Source organism: Sander lucioperca, chromosome 20 (assembly GCF_008315115.2).
Source record: "Sander lucioperca isolate FBNREF2018 chromosome 20, SLUC_FBN_1.2, whole genome shotgun sequence".
Lineage (NCBI taxonomy): Eukaryota > Metazoa > Chordata > Actinopteri > Perciformes > Percidae > Sander > Sander lucioperca.
The window spans coordinates 14,382,892-14,396,463 of NC_050192.1; the positions used below are offsets into that span (position 1 = coordinate 14,382,892).

The following is a 13,572-nucleotide window of genomic DNA, read 5'->3' on the forward strand; positions in this document are numbered from 1 at the left end:
CCAGACCAGATTCTAACGTTATAGCTCAAATCTGATAGCATCCAGGAACAGCTGCACAGTGGATGCACTAGTGAACAGGGCTTTTTGTTTAACCCCAGAAGCATTGGAACACTTAGTTATTACTGTAGTAAGCTAGTTAGCTAGACATGCTATATTAGCTTACGTTAGAGCGTAAAAACACTACATTAGACATTACATACACTTGTAACATTGTCAGGTGTTGTATGATGGAATGGCTTTTTCAAACCATTTCATTATTTTGTTATACATTTAAGTCAACTTATGCAAGAATTGAACTCCACTCTCTACCCAGTCCCAGCTGTCAACATGGCAACCAACTCATGATCTCATACCTATCCATCAGAAGGACTGCCATAGGAACAAAGGGGCTAACTATCTGTTTCTATGCCGTTTTTGAGGCTATGCGATCAATCTTCTTGGCTTCAGTGGAAGTGGTGGGCTGCTCTGACATCGAGCAACACAGTCACCGCTTTGTGGACATGAATGTTTCCTCTCTATGAGCTCAGAGATACATCCTGGGCCAATAAAACAACAAGGGGATTGTGCATGGGGATGCTGAGACAGGACCTAGTGTTGACAAGCCATTGTCAATTGTGTAGATGCAAGGATAATGTTTGCCAGACTTTTATGTCAGAATATTTTGAATCATGCTATTTGGAGTGAGGTGGATTACAAATACTGTTGGTATTTGGTGGGTTGAAAGAGATATATAATAAACACATAGGTTTTTAGCCTTGCAGTCGGTCCACCACTTTGGCCCATACTTACATATACAGTAACAACAACTATTTGATGGATTGTCCTGAAATCTTGTACAGACTTTCATGTTCCCCAGAGGATGAATTATTCTGGCTTTGGTAATTTCTTGACTTTTCCTCTTGCATACAAAAGAACTATTGAATCAAGGTTAAAAATGTTTAACTCCAGGCATGAAATCCAAGAGATATTCACTAGTTTTCTGTTTATTTTAAGGCCTGACCAATAGTTTCTTTTTTAGAATATCTGTGGTGGAGACATGTCAATACAGCCATTCTCCACATACTGGCTAAAGGGGCTGACTGATGTGGCAGCGACTCTGTAAATTTAGGATTTCATTTTGTTTCTTTTGCAAAGGTTTGCTTGAGCATTCATGCTCTTTTAGCAGTTTTTTTGTATCAGTGGCCAGTGTAAGTCACAGTTATGCTGTTGACCATGTCCTAAACATTTCAAGAAACTGTACTTGGCTTATGCTTTTGTTAAGTTTTGGAAATGTATGGCTTTTCTGTAGTTTCCATTGTGCATCATGTTAGAGATCTAGCCCCAAGTAAGTCAATTTAGCACTGTTCTTTTGCTGTTTTGTTTTGTCCTTGTCAAGGCGCCAAGCTTATGCTCATTCAGTATCACCTGTACTTCAGTTACTCACATCTAAACCCAAGAACTTCTTAAAATGAAAAACACAAGTATCTTGCCACTTAACAGCTATGAAACTTAGAGGTTATAGGCCTTGATCAAGAGTATCTCAATGGTAACAGGGGATGATAATATGCATGCAGTTTAACAGCTTCAGCTTCAGGCTTCTTCCTCTTTAACAAAAGACCACACAGTAAATGTTTGTCTCCTCTTGCTCCTCCTAGTGTGACAGAGACAGTGTCTGTGAGCAGCTCTTATGGAGGAGGAGGCGCTGGAGACGACGAGGACCAGGCCCTGCTGGATCGCATGGCCAAACGCGAGGAGAGACGGCAGAGACGCATGCAGGAGGCGCTGGAAAGACAAAAGGAGCTGGACACCACTGCAACAGAGGGTGACGACAGCGTCGCAATGGAGAAAAACAACGCAGAAGAGGAGAGGCCATCCTCCTGGCGTAGGGGTCGTTACCGTGACAATGAGGATGAAGAGGAGAAGACGGAGACGTACAGCTCAAGGAGAGAGGAGAAGGAGCAAGAGGAAGAAGAGGCTGCTCCTGAGGGTGAAGAGGAAGCAGATGAGGGTGTAGATGAAGAGGAGGAGCAGAAAGTGGAGGTGGTGGAGGACAAACCGAGAAGGTCTTACTTGAGGGAACAGGTGAGTCACCTGTGGTCATTTTTGTTCGTTTATTTCAGCCGTTTATTGTGTTTTTTGTAGCTGACAGTCCCAGCAAATGTAATGCTTGTTTCTGTAGGAATCAACCGAAGAACCTAAAATTCAAAACAAGGTATGGTCATTGATTTATTGACTTCTGAATGCACATCCTTGAGTCAGTCACTGCTCTTTCCTTCAAAGAACTGCTATAAACCTTTTTCATAGGAACCCGCTGAAGAAGAAACACATTCAGTAGTCAGTGAGATTTCAAACCAGGCCAAGTCAACAAATTCAAAGGCTGAGGAAGATGCAGTAACATCAGAGGAGGCTGAGGAGGTACCCGAGGATGATTATGTAGATTATTCATCAGAGAATAAGTCTATGACTCTCAGAAATGACACTGAAGAGGACAATGAGGTATCTGAGATACTGCACTCAGAGGATAATAAGGTATCATTCATGTGGTAAGCTTTTTAGTAGAGGTGTGGTGCACAGCACAGACAATCTCTCTGGGTAACTTCAGTGTCTTGATGTATCTTTAAGGAGATATGTAAACAAGAATCTTTCCATATTAAACCATCAAACCTTATTTTAATGAGGCTATCTTGTTGACTTTGTGATTTACGTCGGAGCCAGACGCTGAAATTACCCAGACACCCCATGTCGTCACAGTGTGGGTTGCACCATTTGCAAACTGGCGGTAACTGAGCCTACGTTTTAGTGGTCACAGTGCTTTTCTGCATGTCTTCCACCTCAGCTATGAGAGCAGCAACACTTATTACACTGACTCCACTCCAAAAACTCACTGCAGAAGGGGGAACATAATGTAATTTAAAAGAATCAGTGTGTTTACTGTAAGAGGATATTATAAGGATATCACTGAGGCATCTTATCATTTGTATACTTCCAGTCAAATGTTCTAGACCAGGCTACGATTGTTTTCATTTCAGAACCCCTAAAATTAGAAATAGTAAATGGGAATTGAACTACTAAATCCCACCCATCTTGTCCACAATATATTTTTCACTTGCAGCAGCTCAGTATGTTTTTTAACTCCAAGCTTTCGACGAGAGCTCCTCTCAGTTTCAAGATGCCTTTGATGGTGTAAACAACGGAGCTCAAAGACACATCATGTTTCTTGACACTTTCCCTGTTGAGATAAACTTCTTGTGACATTTCTTTTTCCCATCGAATAATAATAGTGTGATTTTTTTTTTTTTTCTCACTTTTTTTGAGCTGACATGTGCCCGCTAAATCTCAGATTATTGCAAAGACCTAATTACACTAAGTACATATTAATGGGCAGGCTGGCATGTCGTAAAGAGAGTCTTAACGAGTGCTTTATTAAAGACAGGTGTGCTGAAAAGGCCCACCGGCTCAGCCTTTATTATGGTAAAAATGCATAGACTGTGCTAGACAGCATCAACAGTAAGACAGATGTACCCTCTGTGCTACAGGTTAATCATATATGGTGCTTTAAAAACTTGACTGGCGGTGTACATATTGGGCTTGGACACATAATGATTATAATTGAAAACACTTTTTGATGATGGTCAGAGATAGAAAATATACAGCTGGAGACACTCCCACGCTGATCACACGTTAGATAATCCTGTCTCAGTAGTAATTCTGGAGTGGACGCTGTGTTATGTGATGTTCTGTGTTATTTTGTTTGGGGTGTGCTCTCGTTTCTCATTTGACATCCCGTGATGTCACATGGCAGACTCCGCCCATTCAGCCTACCCACCAATCACATCTTTGCTCACTGTCCCCCCCTGGTTGTTTCTTTGCAGGAAAATGAGAGCGGCAGGGCCAGGGTGGAGAGGGAGGAGCAGAGGAAGCTGAACGGAGGGCTGCACGAGGAGGAGGCGGCTCTCAAACAGCACAGGAAACCTGAGAGGACCCTCAGGTACGCAGACACAACAACACACACACACACACACACACACACCAAGTGACCACCTGGTTTCCACTGAGGCTAGATCGGGGATAGCCAGGTGTGATGAATTATTCAAGAAACCCCATTTTCAGCAAAGGTCATGCCAGTTAAGAATGTGTGGCTGAAAAATCAAAAATAATTCCCTGAATTTAACTAGTCTGTGCTTTATTGCTGAAATATTAAGAATCAAAACAGTTTATTTGATCTAATTCCACATATGTTCTTCTATTTACTGGGGATGCACAAATATGGATCTTTTTACCCAATAAACAATATTTTCCTACATAAATGTAGATGAAAAATAACTTGCATTATTCTACATAAATGTAGATGAAAAATAACTTGCATTATTCAGTCATGATTAAAATAATAGTTGTTTTTTGTTTGTTTTTAAAGGCATGCAGCTTTTATTTTGAACCTAATACATACAGAAATTCCCCTCCCCTAATTGTCCCAATATTGGCAGTAAAACATTATAATGAAGAAATAACATTACTGCTTAATGAAGCTGATATTGGATAATTACGACAGTATACTGATATATCAGTGCCTGTCTACACTTGGCCAGTTGTGGAAAGTTACTGCAGTAACTTAATATTCTTGACACAAAGGTCAGTTGAGCAGATCAAGCCACCAAACACAAAACCAAACAGAAAACAGAAACAACCAAAGCTCACGGTTTCTTTCCAAAATAAGAAATCCCGAAGTGTGAGGAAAACACACATATTTGATTGGGAAATGATTGATAGCATCCAATTTAAACAAAGTTTAGTCCTGCATTTACTGAATTATACTATACTTACTCTGAAAATGATGGAAGAAAAAAATCTTTATATTTGTTATAACACTTCACAGTGTGAGCACATGCTGAACAGAGGCAGTTTAATCAGACAGGAACTTACTGATGTCGCAGTCTGACATTTATCTCAGGCTGGTATAAAAGCATGGAAGTATTGCATTCATTTTTTAATTTCTATTATTATACAGAAAAATATTATAAGTAACATTAAACGTGTTACATTTAAACTGGCCTGAGAAAACTTGTTTACAGCAGGTTCCTGTTCTGCGGCACATAAAATACAGAATCCCATTACCATTGAAACATTACAAAATGAAAGAAAACTGAAACAGGACAAACAACAAATATTGCCTAAGGCATCTGCACAATAATTGAAAAGCATGTCTGAATCAGATTTTCAAGCAAACAAGCTGTTTGTGTTCATCAGTCAGCCATAGCAGAGCAGTAGTGTGTTTTAGACATGGGTCACCTGCAGTTAATCCCCAGCGTGAAACACTGGATGAAACTTGAGATGTGCTGGAACATTATCTCAGCGAAGGTGATTGTTGGTATTTGTATGTGTGCACATTTGTTTTTGTCTATATGTGTTTGCTTGTCAGGAAAGAGAAACATTCTTTGAGTGTATGTTTAAATATTCAGTTTGTATCATATGTCAAGTGTTGACCTGAATGTCAACCAGCTTTGCGTCCTACCTCCTCAGTTTTTGTTTCTGTTGTGACCTGCATGTGTGCTCTGACCCGTGTTTGTGTGTGTGTCCCAGTCGCGGCAGTGTGCGGTCCCCTGAGATGTCCGCAGGAGACGACCAGGACGACGCTGCCCACTTGGAGGCAGAGCGCAAGCTGGAGGAGCTGAAGCGTCGCCGCGATGACGCTGAGAGCGAGGAGTTTGAGAGGATGAGGCAGAAGCAGCAGGAGGCCGAAGCCGAACTGGAGGAGCTGAAGAGAAAGAGGGAGGAGAGAAGGAAGGTTCTGGAGGAGGAGGAGAGGCAGAAGAAGCAGGAGGAGGCGGAGAGAAAAGCCAGAGAGGAGGTAGGGGAGAGAGGGGAATGTGTTTTTTTTGTCACTTTATGGATGCCGTGTGATCACTTTAGCTCTGTCTGTCAATTTTTCTGTTCTCCTTTTTATCCATTCTTTTTTATGATTTGTTAAAGTCGAACTGAAATTTGAATTTTCCTCACTTTTTTGTGTATATACTACAGTGATACTGGGGCTATTGTGCACAGTATCACATGCATTAAAAAAGGATAAAAATGTCAGTCACAATGCAGTCTGCATAGATTGCTGCTCAGGTGTGAGGAGTTTTTTTTATACTTGCCCTGATGCCCTAAATGGCCAAAACGCGTTGTCATGTTTTAATGATTTAGCCAACAATATACTAAAGGCTTTTTAAACTTTACCCTCTTGAGTGTCTCAGTTTCCTTCAACCCTTGTACACAAGGATTAAAAAACGTTTTTTTACATATTTGGGGAAACAACATGAAGCTTCAGGTGTTTCCTATAGCAGCTGTTGACTGACATCTGAGAGCTGGCGTTGCTAGGAGCCATGCTGTCAATTCACGATGCTAACTGGTGCACATAACGCTGTATAGCCTACTAATGGTAACACACAACTTTTTCAACAAGCACATATAGTGCTGGTTAAGACATCTGTCCCTTTACAACAATGTAACACTTCATCATGTTGTTAAGTGTCTATTTAATTTGGACAGTCTATTTCATTTTAACTGGCTTTCCACTTCATAGTGAAAGCCAGTTAGCAGGGTGCTGTCACTGTGGAAAAACTAAATTAAACTTTGAGTTATATGTGTTTTTTGCTCAAAATTACATTTGATTTTAAGCTTATTTGTCTCATGTATTCCTTTTATTTCTTGTAGTTCCTTGTTTTCCACACCACCATTTCCATGTTGATTTAGCTTTTACACCTGTGTGAGCTGAAACCCATGCATCACACTCATACTAGCACCGCGCTGACGTTATCTCGCCATACTTCACTGTTATCACGACTCAAGCTATTTGGGTCCCCGACTCGTAACTCATGCATGTCATTCCTTCTTCCTCCTAAAACGACCTCATCCTTATGTATCTCAAATGTGATAACCTCCTCCTTCCTATGTGTTCACATCTGTATTCAACCACGCAATGTCGTCCATTTTCCCTTTCATGCGCTCGCTTTGAGGCCCTTGCATTCTCACTCTTACCCTGACTGGTCTTCTTTGTTGATCTTGGCTCTGAACGTGGCGGGTCGTCTCCCGCTATCTGCCCCCATTCTTCTCCTCTTGTGTAATGTTAATGAGGCCTTTTGGTTTGTAATTAAAAGATGTCCCAGAGATACAGAGAGACTAATTAACCAAGACAAGGCTGCTGGAAAGGGCTGATATACTGCCAAGCACCAGCCCTCTTCTGAATACACTACAAATGATTCATACATTAATTGTTAAACAAAACTGTTGATAGTCCGCATGTCTCAAGCTTTCCAAAACTGAGGCAGGCAATCACTGTAAATAAGAATTTGCTCTGAGTAATTGAATTTGTTCCTGACCAACTTCATTAGATAAAGTAAGCAAATCAATTAAAAAGTGGCACATATCTTTTGTCTGGGTCGGCTGTATCCCTGATTGTTGGTTGTCTATCATGTTGGTGGCATATGCTATTCAATATAATTACCCATAAATCATGTCAAAGTCATTGAACTTATACCCAGCCACCTACATATGGTCCAATGAAATGAACAGGAAGTTCCCTGTCAACTCCAACTGCAAAAGAAAAAAAATGAAGGATATCAAGGATTGCTAGTTAATTTCTTTCTAGTATTGTGCTCAAATGTGCCTCTGCTGAACTGCCCCAACTTTAAACACATCTCTTTCCTCAGGAGGAGAAGAGGAAGATGAAGGAGGAGATTGAAAGGAGGAGGGCAGAGGCAGCTGAGAAGAGACAGAAGGTGGAAGACACTATGGACGGGGAAGGCAGACCCTTCAAGTGTGTTAGCCCTCGAGGCTCCTCTTTGAAGGTTGGTCCGCCATTTTTAACCTTGCAAAGGAGAATGTCAGTGCAGTATATATATATGTATATATATATATATATATATATATATATATATATATATATATGAAGTCTTTGCACGGCACTTATGCAGTCAAAATTCTAAGTAATTCTTCAATGAGTTCTTGATTCAGACGGCAACATACAGTACATGATATTCATTATTGTGCTAAGAGAGATGAGACATGTTCCTGGCAAAAAGTTAACTTAGAAGACTTAAAAATAAAGATCCAGCATTGTTCTTTTATTGCATTTTAGACCTAGTTAGTCTTAGTATTATAAGTTTGATAAGGAAAAATATCTGTTACTTTGTTTTAGTGTAACCCTGCTTGGCTGCTAAACTTCCCCAAATCAAATAAAGACCAGGACAGAACTGCTAACATTACCCTACGCTCTGATTATAGTAGTATAACAGTTATGTGCGTAAACTATTATTTAACATAACCTGTAGCCACCTCAAGTTAATGTAGCTAGCTAATTAAATGCTTCTTGGCTTTGGAAGTAGCCAGTTTGTTACTGCTGTAGGCTGTAAGCTAGTTAGCCAGAAATGCTAATGATTGCAGTTCATGTTGTTTAATAAATAAAAAAAGACATGACACTCCAAACTATTTAGATACTGAATATTGCAGCACATACACTTTGCCTGTGTTGTATTTTTATGTCTGTATTTGTATCCCATTCAGTACAGTTGTCAGCATAATGGACTCAATATAATGGTTCTCCAAAACCTGCAAATCCCACTCATCCGGCAGTGCTGCAAAGCTCAAGCTAAACATTCAAAAATGTTGGCAAGATTAAGTGCCAGATGACCCGCATCTGGCCTTCTCACCTATTTCAGCTCTCTGCATGAAGTGTTATCTGACTGAGATGAAGGTGTTCAGAAATAGGAAGAACAATACAAAGAGAAATGTAAAAAGAGTCAGCTACTGGCAAGTTTTTTTTTTTTATTTTACTTTAAAATTCTGCTGACATGTTAACCTGTTTGTCACAAAAACACCTCACTAGGAAAAGCAGCCTGAATAAACCCTGTGCGTGCCCCTCCCCAACTCCTTTAAAGATAAATGTTTGTCACGGCGAAGGAACGTTTAATCAACTCAAATGTGAATAAATTTTTACAGTGTTGCCAAAAGCCAACTCCCACACACTGAAAATCAAGGGGGATTTTCAACCAGTGGAGAAAATCTAATTAGTGACAGTTAGCAGTAATATCCATCTGGCCCGTCCCGGTGAGACTCCAGACTCAAAGCTCAGCTCTAATGGTGTGTGAGCTCTGATCGTACTGGAATCCAGTGTTTTCTTTGTTTGTGGTCAGTCTTGTAAATAATGTTCTGATTGAAACTGATTGAAATGACCTGTAATTCTCCACCCTACTGCACTGGCCTCACAGACACAGCTTTACTTTGTGGTGATGTTCACTGTAGGTGCAGCGTGTGTGTGTGTAGGCATCTGGCTTTTTTACTTTTTCATACACTACACACTGTGTTGTGTATGAATTGTTGCTTTGCAGTGTAATAGTCTATATGAAACTGTATTACCATGTCATCATACAGTTGCAGTATATGTTTTGTCTTACAACGTTGGATTTGTTTTTTCCATCATACTCTACATCAAACAGGGAAATCTTTTCACATCTGATATAATTGTTTAAGGTAAATTTCATGTATATGACAACCATAAAATAAGGAAAAGTCACTTTTTATGCAGGTCTTTCAAATATTGACCTGATTAAATTGGTAAGTGATGGAGTAGTGTTTCTGGCCACTTGGTGAATGCAAATCCAATATTCACTCTCCTTTTAGCTCTGTTTTGTTCTTCACCAACTTCGGAGTTAAATATCTGCTGGCTCTTTAGCTTCTATATGCTCCACGGTGTTCACCAGCTAGCTCCTCACTAACTTCTGCCATTTGGTGCTGGGCAGCTAGTTTACAGTCGGTTTATCAGAGCTTTTTCGTTGCAAACAGCTGCCTGCTGCAGTTGGAAACAGGAGTTAATAAAAATGATGAGAATTTACTAAAACAGTAAAGTTGTGGTTTAGTAAAACAAAAACAATGAGTAAAGAGATGCTTTAAAAAAAAAAAAAAAAGAAAAGCTGAGGGGAACTGCAGAGTTGGGTGATAATTCTCTGTGGGTTTATTACTGCGAGCAACACCTGTCACATTGCACATAGTCATTTGACTCATTGTTGATACAAAATATTGATAAGTACAGCTTTAAGGGTATTTTGGTTACCATAGCACACAATATGGAGTGTTGTAATAGTCGCATGTGTCACACAAGTGGAAAGAACACATTAAAATGGACTCATACCTGTCTTATGTTGCTAGTGCCAAATATAAACTGCTGCTTGATCAGTTTTTTCTATTTCTCACCTAAATGTATTTGTATTCCCAGCTCCTGCAGTTCTTTGAAACCTAGAGAAATATGCCACACTATCACTTCCCAGTGGAACACACAGTCCTATGAGCTCGCCTACACATTATCAGCAGTAAACCAGCATAACCGGCTCTGCACTACAGTATAGATAAAGTACAGTGTTCTCTGCGAGAGAAGGACAGAGCGACAGGCTGCTGGGATGCAGGAAAGCAGTTAGGGTTAACAGGATTACTGTAACTGCGTTCGAATGGCTACGGCTCTTTAAAACGCATCTGAGAATGGGGTATTTCCTGTCGGGGAGTATTTTGGGAACTCCCACATTTCGGTAGCACAAGGTCCTTTTTCACAGGGGGAGGGGGAGGGAGCTTTTTCTGCAGTTTCTTCTTTTGTCCGCTTAACAATTTTTTGTGAGCGCCTAAGAAACACATGCGTTGTACCATAAACAATCCTCTGAGATTCCCACAGTCCAACAGCAGATAGGAAAAAAAAACTTGCTGTGTTTTTTTCTGTGTGTGTGTGTGTGTGTGTGTGTGCATGTCTTTCAGAGTATTTTGCACACAGAGGGAACAATCTGTTACATTGTGTGTTGCTTGTCAGGAGAAAAGAGACAGGATGAGATATCCACCGTCTGTTGTAGTCCAATTATGGGAAATTATTTAAGTTATGAACCACCTAAGGACCAGTTAGCACGTGGGTGTCTACTGTACATATTGACTTCTAGACTCAAGTCAGGAATGGGGTTTACACTGAAACTACTCATACAAACAATAAAGACACAATAGAAGCATGGAAATCAAAATGTTAGGTTTAACATTTGATCTAAGGCTACTGAAGAGTGAAGGAAACTGTGTTGCAGCGATGTATGCATGTGTGGAACATCACTGCAATAATTATTAACCTAGAGCTCTAATAACTAAATTCATAAATTTCTCATCAGATTGGAGAGAGAGCAGAGTTCCTGAACAAGTCGGCACAGAAGAGGTAAAAACATACTTTTAGTGGAGCATGTAAGCAACTAAAGATGGTTGACCACACTGTGTATAATATCCAAAGTGGTCCCATGCTGTGTATGCTAACTACTATTTGCTCTGCCCAGCAGCACTATGAAGGCATCTCATTCTCCTGTGGTGTCCAAGATAGACAACAGGCTGGAGCAGTACACCTCCGCTGCTCAGGTAAGCATTTATTCAACTGTATAATCACAAATAGGCAGCAGTGTGGCATCATAATGGGTGACACATGACACTGTAATTACTAAGTTTTAATTTCCGTGTCATGCAAAATGGTTGCCCTATCCCATTTGGGATTATAAAACACAGCTGTCAAAAATATAACAAGACTTCTAGCAGGAACACATATATAAAACCAAATGAAAAAACATCAGTTATTATAACACAGTGGTTCTCAACCGGTGGGGCCCGCCCCCCTGGGGGGGCGCAGACACTCTCCTGGGGGGGCGCGAGTAGGCTACAGGATGGGAGGAAAAAAAAAAATCACGTAATGTAACTACACGTCGCGGCGACGCACGCTGTTCGGTCGTGGCTGGTTAGCGTTGCATTTCCTCCCCGACTCATTTCCTGGTTCTCCTTCTCCATCAACAACATGAAATCAAGGAGATAATTAACTTTTCCTGCTCCAGATTTCCCACCGTGGTCAGAAAGAACAGGGGAGACACTTTGTTTCTCTCACTATGACTCTAGAGTCGGTACTCGCTCTAAAGCTAAACGCCGTCACTCTCTCACTTCTCCCTCTACCACACACACACACACACACACACACACGCTGGCTCACGCACACACCAGTGCACAAGTATAAACATCAGGACACTTTTGTAGGTTACGGAGAAAGCTCTGTGTGGAGCCTCCGCACTGTAAAACAAATCATCCTCCTGGCGACTTTTTTGTTAAAAGCGACTAGCGACAAATCTAGCAACTTTTACTGGTGTTATTGGAGACTTTTGTGGTGTTTGGAGACTCGAAAGCACGTATCACTCTGCAGTTATGTGCTCAACGAGCAGCAGGTGCTGCCGTGAGCCCCTCCCCTGTCCAAAAGCCCTCACAGGCGGTCAGTCTCTCAGTAGCTTCGCGCAGCAGTCCCAGCCTGCAGTCAGAGCAGAGAGGAGACACACACCACTCCGTGTCCAGGCTGCACACACGCACACATCGTTACATCATCTCAACTTTATTGAAAACACAATTAATCCACATCCACATTATTTCAAAACCAAACAAAATGGAGAGATTTCTAGTGAGGACCAACAAGGCAACCAACGCACCACCAGCTGCAAAAAAAGCTTCTAAGGTACGATGAAGCATACCTGGCTCAGGTTTCACATTAACATCGCCTACCTGCAAGCTTTTGTAAAAAATGCAGATGATATGCCTACTATTAGGGATAGTAACTATAATTGTTAATAATAACAATAATAAAGCATAAATTCATATCAGAGGTCTGGTGCCAATTCCCAATTATAGCAATAGCCTAGTAATGATAATAGGCCTACTGATGATGATGATAATAATAATAATAATAATAATAATAATAATGCCTGCAAACTCACATTAGAAGTCTGGTGCTACTGCCAATTATAACAATAGCCTAGTAATGATAATACTGCCCTACAAAGCAAAAAGGCAGTAACTACACAGAGTGCAGAACTGAGAAAAATGACTTTAAAGTTATCCTGTCATCCAGCTAAGTAGTTGTAGGTAGATTATTGGACATGTGGCTGTTTTTGTTACTTTATATTACCTTATTCTTTGTACATATCAATCCTCATATTTAATTTGATATTTTATCCCTATTTTGAGGTTACTGTATTCTAGCTTGGTATTACTTACCAAAAACGTAGCACCATACCAAGGAAAAAGGCAGTAACTACAGATTCTTCAAAAACTATTTTGCCACAACTTGGGCTCTGGGTGTGTTAGATACACTGTATTTGAAATAATTGGAACCATTTGTTTTCCTGAACATGGATATACCAAAACCAACACTAATTTGACCATTTTAGGTCAATATTTTCCACCCGGAAGCTGTTCTGGTGCTGAAACAGCTGCTTAAAGTCTCACATTGCTAAGCTAGTTATCAAGTTATCCTGTCATCCAGCTAAGTAGTTGTAGGTAGATTATTGGAGATGTGGCTGTTTTTGTTACTTTATATTAGCTTATTCTTTGTACATATCAATCCTCATATTTAATTTGATATTTTACCCCTATTTTGCAGTTACTGTATTCTTGCTTTGTTTCACTAGGGCTTTTTGCAGTTACTGTACAAACGACTACCATTTTTCTCCAAAACGACACACATTTGAGATAAGATGTTTTGTCACATAACAAAGGATGCCTTGAATGTCATGAAAATGA

General features: G+C 40.3%; 1 protein-coding gene across 15 annotated transcripts in view; it reads left to right on the top strand.

Annotated features, from left to right (window-relative positions):
- cald1a (caldesmon 1a) overlaps positions 1 to 13,572 on the top strand; it is a 64,814-nt gene that overhangs the window by 41,704 nt on the left and 9,538 nt on the right. For 8 of the 15 annotated variants that reach the window (XR_004102509.2, XR_004102508.2, XM_031284761.2 and 5 more), the window contains exons 4-11: positions 1,635 to 2,061; positions 2,159 to 2,191; positions 2,284 to 2,508; positions 3,852 to 3,967; positions 5,557 to 5,824; positions 7,665 to 7,802; positions 11,145 to 11,188; positions 11,304 to 11,382. Coding sequence is in view for 13 of the 15 variants with exons in the window: in XM_031284761.2 (XP_031140621.1) it covers positions 1,635 to 2,061; positions 2,159 to 2,191; positions 2,284 to 2,508; positions 3,852 to 3,967; positions 5,557 to 5,824; positions 7,665 to 7,802; positions 11,145 to 11,188; positions 11,304 to 11,382 (1,330 nt within the window). In the remaining 2 variants the exon portion in view is untranslated. The remainder of the gene's footprint in view (positions 1 to 1,634; positions 2,062 to 2,158; positions 2,192 to 2,283; positions 2,509 to 3,851; positions 3,968 to 5,556; positions 5,825 to 7,664; positions 7,803 to 11,144; positions 11,189 to 11,303; positions 11,383 to 13,572) is intronic. The other 7 variants (XM_035995936.1, XM_031284758.2, XM_031284760.2 and 4 more) reach the window with 5 other exon arrangements.